The following is a 20,743-nucleotide window of genomic DNA, read 5'->3' as shown; positions in this document are numbered from 1 at the left end:
TTTAAAGTTTAATAGAAGATAAAAGACTTTTCTTTCTGGGAGATGTGACATTTTAGTCAAACTATTGAAAAGGTAAAAAGGCAGTTGAAAACAAACATAAAACACGCTATGGGAAGAAAAAAAAAAACATATTGCCATATTGAGAGTCAAATACATAGGGGAAAATTACAAGTCAATAATTAGAATACAATTTTTGTGTATCGTTCCAGTAAAAGTATCTCTCCTGTAGAACTTGTATATTTTGTTTAGCAAACCCTTTATGAGATACTGACATCTCTCTTTGGCATCCCAAGGTGCCAGCCCTGGAAAAGGCATTCAGACTTTGCTGGACGTAATTAATCTGGTACGATGGCGCTCTTCATAATTCATCACATCTTGTGAGTCACACTGCCATACACAGAGGCATTAGCTAATGATTTGGCCAGCCCTGTATTTTCATCTTGGGTTGCGGTTTTGGGCCGAGGGCCGGGATTTCAGAGCGGGTATGTTGATGTTAGCTCAGGTCACGAGGGCCTTCAGGTTTAAAAAAAAAAAAAAAAAGGTTTAAAAATTGTTTACATGCACAACAATATTCAGATTAATGAAGATTTGATTATGTGTGCATTGTGTCATTGTGCTAATTGAATTAAGCCAATATTTTGGTTTCTAAATGGGGGCTGGTAAAAATCAAAATTTAGTAAGATGATTTTTTTTTATTTTTTTTTTTATTAATCAACCCTGGGAGATATAAAATAGAGGAGAAAATAATAAACTCAGAGACCTATGTTTAATTATTCTTGTGCACCACCACTAATTAATTTTCGATTTTCTGTCAAAAAATGGTGTCTTGTTAACATTTAATTATTTACATTTTACCTCACTGATGTTTATGTTGTCATTTGCATATACTGTCACCTGTTTACTATATGCAAATGGAGACAAACTCGCTCTGTGACAATATGACAACTGCCTGCTTAAAAACTCTAAAACAGATGACACTCTTTGTCACTTTGAAATACAGAACATGGGGGAAAAAATGTGAATATTCAAAACAAGCATGTACCAGGAGCTTAATTTAGCATGAAAGATGTTTTCTATCTGCTAATGATATATTCACAGGTTTTATGTTGAGGAAGTTGATGCTTCTTTATTTACATTCTTATTGGAATGTACATAAAGAAGCAACCCTATGTTTTATCTCCTCTCAGCTTGTGTCTTTGAATTATCCGTAGACTGTAAGTTTAAGATTCTGTCACTGTAAAGTGAGATGGAGCACACTTGACAAGTTGTGTAGGAAGATTAAATCTTCTGACTATACAGCTTTTGACACAGAATTTTGAAAAAAAAAAAAAAAAAGTCTGAATTGTGGTACTTGTACAGCAGTGGGGGCAGACCTAATGGCTAAATACGCAGAAGATTTTTTATACATATATATATATATAACTGTTGTTATACAAGCATTTTATAACAACTTGACATTTATAAGTCAAGCCACCAAGTGATTTACTTATACAGTGGGCCTAACAATATTTGGACTTTTAAGCCACACTTAATATGCATAAGCTACTGTTAAAAAAATGGAGTCTGTAAGATTTTTCAATGGTTTTGAAAGAAGTCTCTTATGCTCACCAAGATTGCATTTATTTGAGCAAAAACACTGTAAAACATTAATATTGTGAAATATTATCACAATTTAAATGACTGAATTTTCAGCATCATTACTCCAGTCTTCAGTGTCACATGACCCTTCAGAAATCATTATAATATGCTGATTTGCTGCTCAAGAAACATTTCTTGTTATAATCAGTGTTGAAAACAGTTGTGCTACTGTTTCAGTTTTTTGGAAACTGTGATCCATTTTTAATTTTTTCAAGGATTCTTTGATGAATTGAATGTTATGAGATGCTAACATAATTAGCATGTTGTTAACATAATATCAACATGATTAGCATGTAGTTAGCATGATGCTAACACAATTACCAAGTTGTTATCATGATGTTAATATGATTAGAATGTTTGTTATCATGTTTTTAAGTAGATGCTAACACATTTTGACTTATTTTTGCAATGCAAAGTCTATGGGAGTTTTTTGCCCACTTTTTCGTCTGTTGGATGAACATTTTACACTTAGTTGCTTAGAAAATATATAGCACATCTTTTCTCAATAAGCCAGTAGATTTGACACCTCATTCCTGGGTCTATGACAAATGGTGCGGGGCAAGTTACGTGCCAAAGTTTTGTGTGGAAAAATAATAAGTATGATGAATAACAATAGTGATGCTTTGCCATTGGCAAGCACCACTAATGATACATAAAATCCATCAACTATAATATTAGTAAAACAAAAACAAAAAAAACATTCACTTGATCAGTAACTAATCAAGAAGGACTGTTCTGTGGCAGTGGAATCCATCATGTGTTTTCGTCATGAACAATTTTGCATATCTTACCCATATTCTGCTTTTGAGCATCTTTAGCCAACGGCTCTTTCCACCACAATGTTTTCAAAAGCGCTGCTGGGGACTGATTCTACCTGCTGCCATCAGACAATGCAACATCTCCTTCTCCTTTTCCCATCACACTGTTCCTCCAGGTGATTCCCCAGCCAGAATAACAACATCACACGTAGACAGCTCTTTCTCACTAATGCGCTGAGTAGAAGCACATACTAATGCACTCATATATGTACATTATACTTGAACTTCGGGTCTTGCTCTGTTGGTCTACACCAGTGAATCTCAACCTTTTTTGATTAATGGACCTCTGTCATATTTGGAACCATCCTCAGGACCTCAGTATAAAAATGGCTCATTGGTATCATTGATGCCTTTGTGACGACCAAATGCAATCAAGTATAATTTACTAGTTGACTTGTTCCATATTTAGTCATTTTGTCAGTTATATTATACATATATTATCTTCTTCTTATATGGGAACATGTCAAATGACAAAATATACAAAAATTAATATTCAGATACGTTATAACTGGTCTCAAACTCAATTTCTGGAGGGCCACAGCTCTGCACAGTTTAGATCCAACCAGCTCCAACTCACACCTGCTTGGGCCCTGTCCCAAATGGCGCACTTCATGTGGACTTTCGATCTCGTGGACTTAAATTGCGCGTGCTCGACGAGTCTACAAGTCCGTAGACCGTCCCATTCAGCATTTTAACGCTCTGAAGTGTGCTCAGCAGCGCCCCCTTTGTACCCTTGAAGCGGTCTTCCTCGAAGCCCACATAGATGCAGGCTTTGCACACTGTAACTACTCAGGAATCCTTGCGAAATGCCAATCAGACAATGGATGGGAGGAGATTTCACTCCAGAGCAATTGATGACTGAGAAGAAAATATTTAAGTGTAGGTATCATTACGGTTTTTATGACCTAGTTGTACATTTTACCAGTTGTTACCTACAGTTTATACAAACATTATGGTCATCGACCAGTGGTTGATATTTGATATCTCACACATAATAATAGCGCGTTGAATAATACGATCACATTATGATTCATTAAATAAATAGAACCGAATGTCAGGGCTTTACTGAGTCATATGTAAACCTAGTATTTATATTTAAACCAGTTAATTCATCTGAAACTCACGCACGTTTATTAAATTGTAATCTTAGTTCAAATGGAGCATTATGTATTTTTACAACTGTATACGTTATTTAAATAAGCATGTGTATATATAAGCAAAAGCAGGCTGTGTAGTTGACATGGAGATAATATTTTGTAAAAGAAAAGAAACCTGTTCTTGAAGCTAAATATTATAATATTTGTATAAGATATTTATCTAATAACATTTATCTAATAAAGGGACTCTTCTACTATGACGTCGGAGCACAAAAATATGATTTCTCTGCATGGCAAGCCATCTCACAAACACAATGGTAAAAACAACAACAATAGGCAGCATATTCCCCGAACCTGCAGCTCCTGTCAAAAAACAACCAGACCGTTATTTCCGGCGTGACGATCGAGTCTGTCCCAAAAATACCTCTCAATGTGCCCTCGTGGACTCGTGCCAAGGGCCCTATAGGTCTGCACTACATGTCGTCACCAAAGTGTGGACTCTGAGGAAGTCCACAAGTCCGTAGTGTGCCATTTGGGACAGGGCCTAGTAATCCTGAAGACATTGATTAGCTGGATCAGGTGTGTTTGATTAGGGTTGGAGCAAAACTGTGCAGAGCTGTGGCCCTCCAGGAATTGAGTTTGAGAGCACCGATTTATAAGGATCCCCTGGCATTATGTCAAGGACCACTGAAGAAACACTGGTCTACACTATATGTGTGTGTGTTGTGCCTTGGCATTAGTAAAATACGTCAATCTGTCTGTATGTAGTCAGCCTTGTCTTGCAGTCTGTTGGTTGCTGAGTTCAATATTCTCAGTGTGTTCACTTGATGACCTCTAGAGCCACAGGAGATTGTGAGTGCTGTTTGTTTGTGCCTCTGTGAGTGTGAGGTTTGTTGTGGAACTTTAGTCCTTGGGTTTTAAGCCAAGGACAAGCGGCAGAAAGTGAGAGTAAGAGGTGGAAGCTGGGAGCTGTGAGCAGTGCAAATAATATTCTCAGATAACTGATACAGCATCAGTGTTACGCTTCCCTTGTGTCATTCCAAAGCTCTGTATCTTACTTTCTTTTGCGGAACACAAAAGAAGGCATTGGACCCCAGTGACTTACACTGTATGGACAACAAAAAACAGACATTTCCAAGATATTTTCATTTGTGTTTCACAGAGGGGAAAAAAAAAATCATACAGGTTTGGAAAGATCTAATGATGATGATGATGAGTAAATGATGACAGATTTATCATTTTTAGGTGAAGAATCCCTTTAATAAGAACAAAAGGAGTTGCAGGCTCCGTTGTCATAAATCCATCATTGCTCTCTATAGTGCTGATGTAATATTGCAAGAGTTTTGCCAAATATTTCCAAGCTAAAGCCGCTAGATTACGTCAATTGTCTGCACTTTACATCCGTTTTCTCTCCTAATTCATTCTCACATACTGTATTTTAATATAATATAGCTGAATGTTCAATAAAACTGTTCTCATTTAAATATGTTTTGTCACACATTGGAACGAGTATGATATAGTGCTATAGTGACTGACTGACTGACTACATGTTTACCAGGAGTCCAAAAAGTCACTAGATTTGTCACTAAAGGGGGCTGAAACGTCTCTAAGTTGGCAACACTCCGTTGCAGGAAGTACTAGTTGAGGCGAGGATTTATGCAGCAGTATTTTATTGAAATAAACAAAACAAGATACAGACAAAGGGAGAACAGCAACCAAAACAGCTTAGCAAAACTAAGACAGTAACCAACAATCTGCAGAAGAAACTCGGGAATAAATACATAAGATGTTAATTAATTGAACTAGAAACAGGTGTGAATCATAATCAGTAACTATGGCAACAAACAAAGGTATACTAGTAACCTCCTAGGAAACTGAGGAAACAGAAACTCAGGGTATATTTCAACAACTATGTACTAAAAACAGAAACGTTTTTTCCTTGTGTTTTTCAGACAGCTTTTTTTGTTTTGTTTTTTTTTGTAAAGGATGTTTAACTTTGTCTTTGCATGTTCGCTTTGTAGACACTGGATCGGTACTTCTGCCTATATATATATATATATATATATATATATATATATATATATATATATATATATATATATATATATATATATATATATATAAAACCAATATCATTTAATAATAAAACCCTTATTTCCCATCTGGGATCGTGTAGAGCTCTTTGAAGCTGAATTGAAACTACAATTTGGAACTCCAGCCTGTTGAACCCTGTTGAAGTCCACTACATGGAGAAAAATCTAAAAATTTATTTTCGACTGAAGAAAGAAAGACATAAATATCTTTGATGACATGGGGCAAATCAAATTATCTGGAAATTTTAATTCTGAAGTGAAATAATCCATTGATTAACTGAAAAAAAACAAAGTGTGTAATGTTGGACACTTCATGCACTGTCACAGCCAAAAAGGGAAGGGCTATCAGAGTCTGCTGCAGGATGACAAAATAACCTTTAAAGCTCAAACCTTCTGGTTCAGTATGTGCCATGGTGCATATTGTAAGTGCATATTGTATATTATAAAACGGTTAGTTCCTGTCCTTGATTCTGATTGGTCAATAGCTGTGTTTTATTCACAATAAAACACGGCTATGACCGCTTCACCCAACGGTTCTGTGTATCACTACACCACACCTTTAGCAACCACTCTTAGCAACATAAACTGTTTGTTCTCAATTGATATTGTTCATTGAAGCTTACTGTATTATGAGAAAAAGATTGAGTTTATTACCTGCATTCAGATTTAGACTGACACACTCATAAAGACAGTCTTTGCCACCATCTAATGACGAAATAATGTAACTTATGTTGCTGTTCATGGTCAGGGACTATTTTTTCCGGCGGAAGGAAGGCTTTTAGAAAAAGTTTACTTCATGAAGGTTGCATGATACATATTGTCTGGCTTTAATATTTGTATTGTGTGGTAACCGTTTTATAAAAGCAATAAGGTACTCTAGGCTAGTGCTGTATCGTGAATAAGTCACGGCTGAAGGGGTCATGCCTAACAACGTGACTTATTCATGATACAGCACAGCCTCTCATACCTTATTGCTTACATACGTCATTTGAGACATTACTAAGAACAATGGAACCAACAGAAAATTCATAATAAGTGGCTCATAACCAGTAGCTAACTGAACCAAACATGACTGAACTGTTTTCTCAAACACAAGCGCAGAGTGTCCTCAAGATCCTGGATCAGTGTAATGCAGTTGTATTGACATATAATCTGTGACCATCTGGCCCCAGACCTCTGGGTCTACAGCTGCTCATTCTCAGGGTTTTCCTTTATGTACTTTACACCAAGTTTCATCTTGCATTTTCACAGTCCTTTTCCTGGACCTTTTCCCCTCAGCATCCTTGTTATGCATGTTTATATGAGACATGTCACCAAAAAATCAAACTTTGATGTCCTCCTACAATAAGATTGCAAGTCTCACATCATTTCGTAGTTGAAATAAAGCTGACATAAAATTTAAATATTGGATGAAAAGCAAACCTAAATGTAACTAAATGCAACTAAAATTACTAAAACTAAAACTAAACTGATATAAAAATGAAGGCTAAATATATACAGCTATGGAAAAAATTAAGAGACCACTCCAAGTTCAGAAATCAATGTTAAGTGGTCTCTTAATTTTTTCCATAGCTATATATATATATATATATATATATATATATATATATATATATATATATACATATACATATATATATATATATATATATATATATATATATATATATATATATATATATATATATATATATATATATACATATATACATACATACATACATACATATATATATATATATATATATATATATATATATATATATATATACATACATATATATATATATATATATATATATATATATATATATATATATATATATATATATATATATAATTTATTTCATGGAGTATATCTTCAAGAGTGTAATTAGATTACTGTATTAATTACTCTCTCTAAAAAGTATTGCATTACTTATTACTAATAACATTCTAAATCCCATATCAAACATTGTAGCCAATCACAGACATATCTGATGAGCGTATGAACACAATGACCAATCAGAGGTGTTAATGAATCTGCTTAAACAGCGCTCAAAGCATTGCATTTTTTAAATTTCAGTAAATAATACATACTCTAATAGTACACAAATTATACTAAAATAACACTGTCACAATCTATATAGATAAATTTACTTTTATTTATTTATTTATTGTTCAATCTGTTTATTGGGATTATTAGGTATCAACAAAATTAATACAGCATTAAATAAATAAATAAGTAAAATAGCCAGACAAAATGTTCGCCTTATGAACAGGGAAGGACCATATGATCACATGTATGTCGAAAACAAAAAGTGTTTTTGTTTTTACATGCTGTCTATGTGTGCTGTATCTGAACTAAATTATACCACATTAATAAACTTGGCATCCATAAAGTTAATTCTAATAGAGGCAATAGCTTATAAATGTCTATTATGATAACTTAAACACAAGTTAAATACTTAATATAGAAAGCATTGCTTTTCAGATGAAACAGTGCTCTCATTTAGAGACATCTTGGCAACATATGTGTGGCATCTTTATAGCATCAATTGCCATTCACAAAGTAACATACAGAATAACTCAACCAGAAATCCATCAGTATATGAAGTGTGAATCTAATTGACTGGCACTGAGTGGCATTACTAGGTTTAATTGGCAAGCTGTGTAATATGACATATGCACACTGCAGTAGGAGTTCATCTGACAGTAGCTGGCAGTAGCAAGGCCACCTACAACACTCCCCATATGTAAGAGACAGAAGGGCTCACCGTCCTTCAGCTAATGTTCACCGCTCTGCTGTCCAGGAATGAGTAATTGACCCCACACGACAACATAAAGGTAGTCAATACACCACTGAAAATGATGTGTTGCACATTTGAAATCTGCAAAACAATGGTGATGTTTTGTGTGGTGTTTCTTTATACATTTCAAACCCATCCTAGCCAGATGGATAAAAAGTTACCAAAAAAATGTTTTGCAGATATAAGCCCAAAAGCTTTTTATTTGTGTCAACAAATATGGTTTCCACCAAAGAAAAAAAAAAATATAATTTTATCAATTACTCATCAAGTAAGTGCACTAATATTGGCAGGATAATAAATTTAATCATAGTCGCCACAGGATTGGAGCTATAATTCGTGATTTTATTTTATTTTATTTTGTTGTTTGTTGATGGATTATTAGTTAATGGTCAAACTTATGTTTTGCTATTGTACTATTTGTATCTTTATAAAAGTTCACAATGTTGTTGCAGATGAAATATAACACAGATAACATGAAATAATAAATCATTTTCATCAGGTAGCCCCTTTTCAGGATATATCTACTTAGTCATCATAAAATTAAAAGTGACAAATCTTGTTTTGTTTGTTTGTTTTCTTCTTCTTTTATGCAATATTACAGTATTCTCTTCTCTGATGATGTGTTTACTAGCGTGAGAAAACCTGTCACTCAAATGAGATTGACCAATAGCAAACCACAACCATCCAATCAATTCCCAATGGACAAAATCAAGCCCCGCCTCGAAAAGCCATGCCGCTATTATGATATACATTATAATAGGGAAGAAAAGACTATCGCAAGTTCTGTTTCATGCCGACTTTAACAGTTGCTCACAAGCACATCCACTATGTTTGTAGTTCTAATCTCACATACTATTTTGGGGACCTGAGGAAAGGGACAGGTTTTTAGATTTATGCATTTGGTTAGGCTTTTGTTTTTTTGCCTTTATTGAGTTAGGGTAGTAGAGATCTGACATGAGGTAAAGTTGTAGAGAGAGGGGGATGGGATTGGAAAAGGTCCCCCAACCAGGACTCGTACTTAGGTCGCCCAAAGCGCAACTGTGCTATATGTCGGATGCTGCCCACAAGGCTATTGTCTCTGATAAATAGGCTATGTTAAAATTCCATATATCAATATGCAACAGCAAACATTGTACATCTAAGAATATGTAAACCACGTCTTTTCATTTTTTGTGAGTTTTTGTGTGTCAAATCTACTGAGACACTTGGAGTGCTTGATCTACAGTCATACTGTAGTTGCATGGCCTGCGGACTAGACATGGACCGCTGAGTCTATTCAAAGGATTTTTACCAGCAAGTCAATTCACACAGGACTACTTTCACCTCTGGGTATTTTTTTCAGGGCATTTTATAGTAGGTAAAAGAGGCTGTAATTCTTCTCTGTAAAAAGTCTGAAAAAAGAATCAGTGACATGGCCAATTCGGACAGGATTAAAATCACAGAGGAGCTGTAGTTATTTCATTACCTCACCTCCCCATGTAAAACTAATCCCGTCCGAATAGGGCTGTAGATATAATTGTTTTTACAGTATAGTTAATAGGCTTTCGTCCTTCCAAACATTCCTCAGTTGTAGCCGAGGGCTGTGACTGTTATAAATCGGGTGTATAGAGACAGTACTTTGAGTTTTGTGGAGGAAAATAAACTAGAACAAATTTGACTTGGTCAATTTAGTCTAAGCTATGGCCGTATGTCACTATTTGTTAAGATAGTGAGTTTTATGTGGACAGCCTTATAGGTTTCACACCCCTCTCCCACATGTGAAATTGTTGTCGAATTGCTTTCTCTGTCCGAGACTGAGATAATTTGGTTTTACAACACCTGTGTGAGTGCAACATATTATTTTTTCAGTGGGAATGATCTTCTCCTCTCTAATATAAGAGAATGGCCCAAAACCATCAATCCAAAACACTACAGCTTGTGAAACTATGTATAACTGGTTTTTGTTTCACTGCTGTGCAAAACAAACATGCTCGATACCAAAATGCAGTGCATTTATTTCACCATTACGAAGTGTTTTTGTGTAAACTATCCAATCTAACAGGAATCCTATAGCGTTCAATGCTTCATTTATTGCTTATTTATATATTTATTAAAAAATAATAATAAATGAAAGACAGATGCATGATTTGATTTATGCCCTTTCATCTAATTTACACCTTTCAAAGCCATACTGGAGTGTTATTCAACTAATTATGTACCTGTGCTGTTTTGCCTGTAAATATGTTCATACATATAATTCAGTGTAAATAACTGGAATTTAAGAAATGACTTGATTTAATAAGGTGCTCAGAACAGCACTCTAGTGAAGTGTCTAATAAGCCTAATCAGAATGCACAGAGAATCAAGCCAGAGCCTTTGTAAATGAGGGAAGCTTAATCAGAATAAGGTCTTAACATGTAAACAGCTTATACTCATTATTCACAGAAACATGCATCAGCAGTATTAAAGTCATTTTTTTCAGCTTTAATGGCTGTTTTGTATTATATTAGGGGCGCAAAATTAACAAGCAGAAACAACCGTCATATCTAATGTTTTGATTTCCTTGCTTATTTTACTGAATTACAAGTCTTACATTTGTTACAATATATATTGTTTAATATTAGAACATATTCTAATGAAGATAACTATGAAATACACAATGTCTGCTTTTGAAAAGCAACTTATCCTAAAATATTTGTGAGATTAAAGCTTTATTTTATTTTTTTTATTTATTTTTTTTATTTTAAATACTATACATAAAAATATAAGACCTCTCTACTAAATTACAGATCACTGAAAAAAAATGCAACATTTTGCTATGGTTTCCAGGTTGAATGATGTGCTTCCTGGAAACTGTGTGCAACCGGGTTTGAGATACATTTTCTCTTGTTTGGCGGGTGTGTCAAAAATGTCAGCCCAATTAGCAACAACATGTATATAAACCACACGGTATTAAAGAGACAGCTCACACAATGGGTATGAATGTAACACAAAAGTACTATACATATTTATATATTTTGTTGTAATATTGTGGAGTGACACTTTCATAAACTTTTCTATTCTCCTCTGATTATATAATGGTAAATATTACAATATCATAGCACAACAATAGTGATCATCAATAATGATAAGCCTAATACTCACATTAAAAAATAATAACAGCAACAGAAGTTACATTATAACGCCATTAGATGGCGGCAAAGACTGTTTTTGAGTGTGTCAGTCAGTAGCGAAGACTTTTACATTGAAAAGACTGAATTGTTGTGAACATGGAACAAGATGCAACTGATGCTTTGACTAGCGCTGTCAGTCATGGGAAAAACCCCTTAACTCTTAAAAGGACAAGATAATACATCGGACATTTAAACAGATGTTTTATTTTGAACATAGTATTGACCTGAAGGAAAATGCTAAATCTGAATGCAGATAATAAACTCGCTCACTCGATCTTTTTCTCGCAATACTCGTCTACAGAATACAGTACATATCAATGAACAATATCAATTGAGAACATACAGTTTACATCGCTAAGAGTGGTTGCTAAGGGTGTTGTGTAGTGATACACAGAACCGCTGGGTGAAGCGGTCATTTATCGTGAATAAAACACAGCTATCGACCAATCAGAATCAAGGAAGTGATCAAGTGTCAAGTGTCAAAATTCTTTTTGCAGCCACTGTATGCCATTTTGACAAACTCCAGACATCTTTTCTGTCTTCATATTATACTGAGCTGTTCTTGTGGTTGAGCAGTGCACTGGTGCTTTGCTCTCAGTTTCTGAACTGTATGTAAATGTCAGGGCGGCTTTTCAAATAGGCTACTACAAGAGATATCAGCAGTTTGGCTGTTCCCCATATTGCTGAATGAATCGACTATATCGTTAAAGGTGCTGTCTGGTGGACCAAAGCCTGTTTTACATGGAGACCTGCAGTATTCTTTGAGCTGAAGAAGGATTTCATTATTCCCTTTCTTTCCCAGAGTACCCTCTGTTTGAATGGCTCTTCGCCCTTTTATCTTTTTCTCTTTTTGTCACATGTAGAAGGCCGTTATGGCTGATTTTATTGTTTTCTTCCTGAATTGATTTGGGTGACTGTCCTTGTAAACTAATGACATTTTATTCTAGTACAGATGCTTCAATTTTAACATGATATCTTGAATCAGAATGTGCTCTGCCATATGTCTGAAGGGCTTTTCAAAGGGTTAATATATGTATATATTATATTTTCCCACGCTTGTTATTGTAACCAAGTTCTGAGAGAATTGATGTACTCTCCCCCCATAATGATCAGCGTTCCTTCAAAAGGCTTTGAGGCTCATATAGGTATTCTCTCTTGGAGCATAAATAGATTGTAAGTTTATGAGTCTACTTTTTTCGCTCTAGGCATGAATTTCCTCGCTCTCCTTCCCGTCTCTAATTTTCCTGGAGGAATTTGACTGACCTAGTTAGCACAGTCTCGTGCACCTTAAGAATCTTATAAAGGATATTTACAGTGCTGTATTTAGATTCAGCATGATATGATTAAGTAATGAGGAGATGAATTATTAGGGTGTCAAGGAGGAAGCCTGATGCATCATTTAATGGTGTTTTATGCTGAGACGAAGATCAGTGAAATGTGAGGATTTGTGAATTTTGAGGTTGTTATAGGTTGATTTATTGAGCAGTTTATATAATGGGTGATTCAATAATGGTTCTGATTCATATTTGATGTTGACTTTTCAGCTAAGAGTTGATTTAATGATGGTGTTACTTATATGGTGTTACATATATGCATGAAAAATTTTATCCAAAATTCATTTTTTAATTTGATTTCACTGGCAAGTAATCTGTCCATCACAGCTATATGGGGGTGTATGAAATGTTTTTGAGAAGTTGACATGCTTATGACATCCTGTACTTCTAAAATGTCTTTAAAGAGCATTTTGTTTAAATTACGCATGCAGTTTTTATGATCTACAGTCATATTAACTGATTAATTCACACATAAGGAATCAAAAACTAAAACAAATGCAATTAAGGCATTTTTATTTAAATGGTAAAACAAAATTGAATGAAATGGTGACCAGTTACAGTATCTAAGCATTTATTAATTTATTTATTTATTGTTTTTTTAATATTATTATTATTATTATTTGTCCACACATTCATCTTTAGCAGGTGTTGTCAGCCTTTTCAGGTTGTGCATCCTCATTCTCGGTGGGTTTTCAAATTTGATAATGAGCTTTTTAAGTAAATGTATACAGCATAAGACTTTAAAGTTTTAAGTGCATTTAAGAATGTTATTAAATTGCATTACACAATTTTAAAAGATATACAGTAAACATGCTTTTTAGAAGACTAAATGGTTTTACAGTTTTGCAATTTTATTTAACAAGCCTTGTGCTTAAGGTTGTAAAAGTACGAAGTATGAATGCAGATATTTCTGGGTCATTGGCAAATTAAGCTTCAGCAAAGGTGGGTTTTTATGATGTGTTTTTTATTATGTATAATGTATGCTAATGCATATTTGAGTCATGAACAATGTGTTTAAACAAGCTTCAGTTGTTAAATAACATTTCAAAGTGTTTAAATTCATTTTTGACTATGTTTGTCAGGCGGGACAATCAAATAGTTGTATGTGTATACTGTAGTTTTACCACCTGAAAGTGTACCAACCATACCAATACTTGAAATTATCAGTTTTTACCAGTATTTGAGAAAGATCTACAAACCTTTTCACTCTGCCATAAAGATCAGTTGAGATTCTCTGGATGATGCATTGTCAAGTTTACTGTTATTACCATGTCAGTTCATAATAAAAGAGCCATGTTTGTAGTTGTGCCACCCTGACATTTGAGAAAATACAAATTGCTGGACAAAAGTTTTTCAGTTATTGCAACAGCTTTAAAACTATGAAGTTTATAACATTTGTTTATATAAAAAGTTTCAAATATAAAACTATGCTAAATGATTAATAGTTTGCATAGTCTGTTCATTTGTTTGGACGGTTGCACCACCTGACATTTTAGGGGTTTAAGATAATAAAACCTAAAATAGTATGTTTTATTTAAATGTATTAAAATGAATTCAAACTAAATAGGTTTTATAGAATAAAGTGATATATGTCATGAATTTATCTGTAACACTTTACAATAAGATTCATTAGTTAACTACATTAGTTAACATGAACTAATAATGAACTGTACTTCTACAGCATTTATTCATCTTTGTTAATGTTAATTTCAAAATGTACTAATACATTATTAAAATCTTGTTAACATTAGTTAATGCACTATGAATTAACAAACAAAAAATGAACAACTGTATTTTCATTAACTAACGTTAACGGAGATTAGTAAATACAGTAACAAACATATTGCTCACAGTTGGTTCATGTTAGTTAATACATTAACTAATGTTTAACTAATGAACCTTATTGTAAAGTGTTACCAATTTATCAAATTACTTTAAAAGGAAATAATGCACTTGGACATGACACAAAAATATGCACGTCATTTCGTTAACCCTTCTACAAAAAACAACTTTTCAGTTGTTATATATCTACTGAAATGACAAAACAACATAAACTGCCTAAAAAAGACTTTAATTTTTCATAGAAGAGGAACATTTTTTTTTTTTAATCATATGAATCATTCATTTTGATTTGATTAATTAAGTGTATATAAGTATTTAAATTGACAACTCTCTGAATAGTTTTAGCATGTTATTGAATGGTAGTGGACTAGATCTGCTATGCTACTGTAGAGCAAGTGTGGAGTTGCTATAGCTAATAGAGACACAGACATGCAGCTGTAAGCATGTATGATATGCTGTTGTGTAAGTAGATATACATAGGCAGGTGGAGCTGGGGAGGTGGAGGGTTTCAGAGGAACTGCAGGTTTACTGCAGGACTAGCTTACAGCAAACAATGAACTAGACTGTTTAAATATTGAGCAATTAATCTCATTGGCTGCAGGATCAGCAGAGGCCAATCAGCTGTAATGTGTAATGTAATAATGTGATAGCTTGCAGATTGCATGTCAGCCTGCGCTGAACTAGATTTAAATTATATATATATATATATATATATTTTTTTTTTTTTACAACGTCTTTTTTTCTTTTTCTTGTATAGGTGATCCTCATGCTGACCAAACTGTACGACTTCAATCTGGGCAGTGTCACAGAAAGCTCTCTATGGAGGTGAGAATATGAATGATTATTCAGGGCTTCAATCTTTATGTGTACATGCTACCAGGAAAATGTATTACAATCATGTTCTGTACAATACCTTTGTGACTGTTTGTTCTCAATTGTGAAAGTTTTTATTTAAGAAAATAGATAAAAATCCCTGTCCCTGTGGTAGCTCCTCAAACATCAGAAAGAAACAAATAAATAGAGTGCTGTTTAAAGGTTCTCATAGTCTCTCTGCAATTGCATTTGTTTAAACAGTGTGACAGTACAAACACGTCCATTGTTGTGACTTTTAAATCAACTCAGTATTAATAGTCTGTTGAAGCTTCATTAGCCGATTAATGGTGTCTCTATCGTTGATTGTCTTTATACTCTTTTAAGTTATCCAGTACTCAGCTCATTGATCTGAGTGGACATAATGTGTGTGCATTAGAATAGCATGAATGGATCTGACGTTGAAGATCTTAAAGGGATAGTTCACCCAAAAATGACACACTTCATGTTGTTCCATTCGTGTTGTACATTTTCCGGTTTCATTTCTGAGCTATTTCCTTAACTTCCACTAATCTAAAGCGATACAATCATTAAACAAATGGTGAAACTGGCCTCAGATCACCAGATCTGGCAGCTTCTACCAGCAGCAGATTGGAATGGAGATGCTCAGCAGACTGTGTGGCCCTTTAGCTTGGAAAGATGGAGCTTCCATCGGAAATGCAGTGGCCAAACACCCTGTATTATAGCAGGACAGGAAAAGATCCAGCTGAGCTAATAAACAAAGATCTCTCAGAAAGAAATCTGATATGTTCAGCAATCTCTTACTCTCAGACAATGCTTTGCTGTTGACCCAGCATTTCAGTAATGAAGTTAGTGACCCTGCATAAAATATGCTGGTAACCAGAGGGTGATTAATCAAATGGCAGTATGCAGTGTGGTTACCTACCCAATCATTTTAGATGAACAGGAAATGATAATTGGATTTCTAGATGATGTCTATCCTTTGTGCGAGTCTGTGTGTGAGTGTTCTGCCGTGACGTCTGTCCTCTGTGTGTGTGTGTGCGCGTGTGTGTATTCTGCATAAGTACTATGCAGTTTATCATGTAAGACGACATAATGTAAGAATGGGTTATTTTTCAAATGGAGACATATCTATGTCAACACAAGTACTATAAATTGTGACTAAATATATACACTAACTGTTAAAAAGTTTGGAGGCAGTACTTTTTTTTTTTTTAAAGGAAATTAATATTTTTATTCTGCAAGGATGCATTCAGTTGATCAAAAGTGTCAGTAAAGTCTTTTAAATTGTTTTTATGCTGTACTTTTGAACTTTCTATTCATCAAAGAATCCTGAAAACTCAGCTTTGATGTCACAGGTATAAATCACATTTTAAATTATATTAAATTATTATATTATTTACTGTTCCTACTGTATTTTTGATCAAATAAATGAAGCTTTCGAGTAACTTTTGAGCAGTAGTATAAATTATTGATATGATTAATCACTGTATACAGGGGAAAATGGGGAGAGTTGATTTTGATTTATTTGTCCTTTTCTGTATAGCACAAACTTTAAAGTCTTGCCCAAATATAATATAATATAATATAATATAATATAATATAATATAATATAATATAATATAATATAATATAATATAATATAATATAATATAATAAAGCAATAAGCCCCAAGAAGCCGTGGTTTACAATGCATTTATAACAGCTAAGTTATATGATGTGGAGCGGAGTGCCTAAAACCCCCTTAGCTGTTATAAATTCACTGTAAACCACGGCTTTGCGGGGCTTATTGCTTTTATAAAACGGTTATAACACAATACAAATATTAACGTATAAAAAATATGTATCAATGCAACTTTCATGAAGTAAAATCGTTAAAAGGCTTCCTTAGTCCCTGACCGTGAACAGCAACAGAAGTCACATTACGATGCCATTAGATGGCGGTAAAGATTGTCTTTATGAGCGAGGCACTCAGTCACAAAGACTTTTATATTGAAACTTGTTGTGAACACGGAACAAGACGCAAATGACCAGTCACGGAAAGTAGGGACACAAGTCGGTTCTGGGGCATTTTGAGTTATTCACAGATTCTGAAAGTGTAGTCTCAAAGCTTTCCAACGATGTGTGACACATGGAAATCTGATAATGTTTGGAGAAGTTGTGGCCATTTGAAGGTAGGCATTCAAGAATGCTCTATAGGGAGAAAAACGCCTCTAAAGTTGCAGTTCTCACCTGTTCTCACCTGCTGGGAGTGACAATAGGGCTCATTTACATCTCATTTAGATAAACCATACCCCCTGTAAAGCTGCATGGACCGCATACTATTAATAATAAAGGTTAATGTGCATTATAAATGTCAGTAATTTATCTTTTTTGACTTTTATAAAAATGACTTAGAGGCTGAAATATGTGACTTTTTTTGTCAAAACTCTTTTTGAACTTGTGCATTGTAGATTGTTGTAAGACACTCCTCTAAAATCTGCCCATCATTTTTAATGTTATTATTTTAATGTTTATGTAAAGAAAAAGTACATATTGATGCTAATTTTATTTGTTATTTGCTGGTTTTCCACATGAAACTTGGAGAATTTACTTTTTGAACAGGATTCTTTGATAACCGTGATCATTTTGGTCACTATAATCATGAAATGAAATTCTCTCAGCTGAGAAGCCTGTTAAAGAAGAATATGCAATCCAGGAACTAACTGGACTAACAGAGGCCAGAGATCGCTAACTATGGCTATTCAAATCACTTTTCAAAACAATAAATACACGATTGAGATGATGAATGCATGTATTGACTGAATTTGTGTCTGAATAGCGCTCGGAGTATTTTAAGTCTGTTTTGCTGCAATGTGAAAAAAATCCTGCAAAATGCGCCGGCGTGTTATTCGACTCCAGAGAGGTAATGTCTTATTATGCCGCTTTCATCGTCGCTCAGATCGTCTTCAGAATCAGTGAGCGCTTGTTCATAAGCATCTGGCTTGTTGAAGAAGTACTTCAAAACATTTTCGGTGTAACGGCCACGGTTCTTCATTGAATTTTGATATCAGCTAGAGCCAGCCAGAGCGCTGCATAATAAGTAGCCACGCTTCCCAGTATGGAAATACACACAGACATGACACGCCCCTACTGTGTGCTAGAATCTCAGAAAAACAAGCCGATTTCAACCTCAAAATGTACGCTTTTAAATATACTAATACTGCTATCTCAAACACGGAAAGGCTTCTTCATGATCTCAACTAACAGATTCTGCAAAAAAACGAAAATCACCAATTTTGAAAAAAAATGCTTCTTTCTCATTTTGCTCGAAAGTTGTGCTGCCGACTTGTGTCCCTGGTTTCCGTGACGGGTCACATATGCTTTGACTAGCGCTGTCAGTGTCAGCAGGGCACGGGGAAACCCATTAACTGTTAAAAGGACAAGATTGCAGTGGACATTCAAACTGATTTTTTATTATGAACATAGGACTGACTGACCTGAAAGAAAATGCTAAATCTGAATGCAGGTAATACACTCGGCCACTCTATATCTCTCTCACAACACTCTTCTACATAATGCAGCTTCAGTGAACAAAATCAATAGAGAACAAACATATGTTGACGTTGCTAGAGTGGTTGCTAAGACTGATGCAGCAACATACACACACTCAGTGGCGCAGCGATACTTATGTTATGAGGTCAGCTGTATGTTTTCGGGAATTTTACAACGATTTCGGAATAAAGGGCCAGAACTATCTGTTTTATAATATAATATAATATAATATAATATAATATAATATAATATAATATAATATAATATAATATAATATAATATAATATAATATAATATAATATAATATAATATAATATAATATAATATGTGTGTGCGATGGATTAAATGTCTATAATGCGTTCATAAAAAAAAAAAAAAAGACTTTTAGTAGTAAACTCAATAATGAAAATGGTGCATGATTTCATGTGATTTTGAATTACGCAACCATTAAATATCCTGATGGATTTGATGTGAATTCTGCCTCATATGAGTTATCATATAAGTGTACAGTATCCATGTATAAGTACAGTACTGGACAGTGCAGTAAGTGTTAGAGTGTCTCAAGAGACTCATATCAGGTCTAATAGATGGTAATATAACCAAGGCCATATTACAGGCCAGGTGCATCCTATGGTGTTCCCTCAAGATATTTGCATATTTCAAGACAATTATTTCCCCCTCACCCTGGTAGATAAATTCAGGAGTGCTTTAATGAATGTAGTCAAATGCCTTCCGTGGCAGATAATTAAACTTTCATGGGAAGTTATAAAGTACCAAGACACTTCACATACTGTAGATACTGTAAGCATTTTTTGGAGTAGCATAGGTATGTATAGTGTATAGAGAAACACTAAAAGCATATGGTCAGCAAAGTTAGTGCTATCTCTGGAACCAGGAGAGTCTTTGTGTAATTGTTAAATATTATTCTAAAAGTACCAGCCTCTAGTACCCTTAAACATTTACAAAGCCAAAATGGATAAAAAAATGGAAAAAATAAATAAATAAAAGAAGCTTTTTTGAGTCTGAGCTCCTGCAAGTACTTAATTTGTGATATTGTTGGCTTTGAAAAGAGCTTCATTGCGATAGCTGCTCTCATTGAGGTGCTGGTTATTAAATGTATTTTTGGACTGAAGGAAGGTTTGATTAATGCACATACACACAGTTTATTCAGCCTTGTGTATTTGCGCTTCAGTAGTTTTCAGTCTCTGCCAGTGAGTAGAAAAAAGAAATAACAAGATTATTAACTTTTCATTTTTTGCATGTATTGTATGCATGTATTCCATTTCTTCAGAAAAAAAAAAAAAACATTATAAAAGGGATTTTGTCAGATAAACAAAATATGTTTTGTGTGGTAACATCTGGTTTTGTTTTTGTCAAATACTGCTTATATGAATTAATCGATCAGTTTAGATAAAAATATAATTTCAAATCATCCTTTATCTTCTTTTAAACGTGCCCTAGAATCAGAATTTGACAAGAGTTCTGTACATGGAAAAGACATACATTGAGTTTCAAACCCCATTGTTTCCTCCTTCTTATGTAAATCTCATTTGTTTAAAAGACTTCCGGAAAACACTCGGATCTCAACAAAACACCGACTGTTACGTAACAGTCG

At 34.2% G+C, this 20,743-nt stretch overlaps 1 protein-coding gene across 1 annotated transcript in view; it reads left to right on the top strand.

Moving 5' to 3' along the window:
* sorcs1 (sortilin-related VPS10 domain containing receptor 1) overlaps positions 1 to 20,743 on the top strand; it is a 246,243-nt gene that overhangs the window by 115,732 nt on the left and 109,768 nt on the right. Inside the window, exon 2 of the mRNA XM_067402693.1 lies at positions 15,521 to 15,588. Within this exon, the coding sequence (XP_067258794.1) occupies positions 15,521 to 15,588 (68 nt within the window). The remainder of the gene's footprint in view (positions 1 to 15,520; positions 15,589 to 20,743) is intronic.

This window comes from Chanodichthys erythropterus, chromosome 12 (assembly GCF_024489055.1).
Source record: "Chanodichthys erythropterus isolate Z2021 chromosome 12, ASM2448905v1, whole genome shotgun sequence".
NCBI classification, from domain to species: domain Eukaryota; kingdom Metazoa; phylum Chordata; class Actinopteri; order Cypriniformes; family Xenocyprididae; genus Chanodichthys; species Chanodichthys erythropterus.
This window is presented reverse-complemented; position numbering and strand designations above follow the sequence as displayed.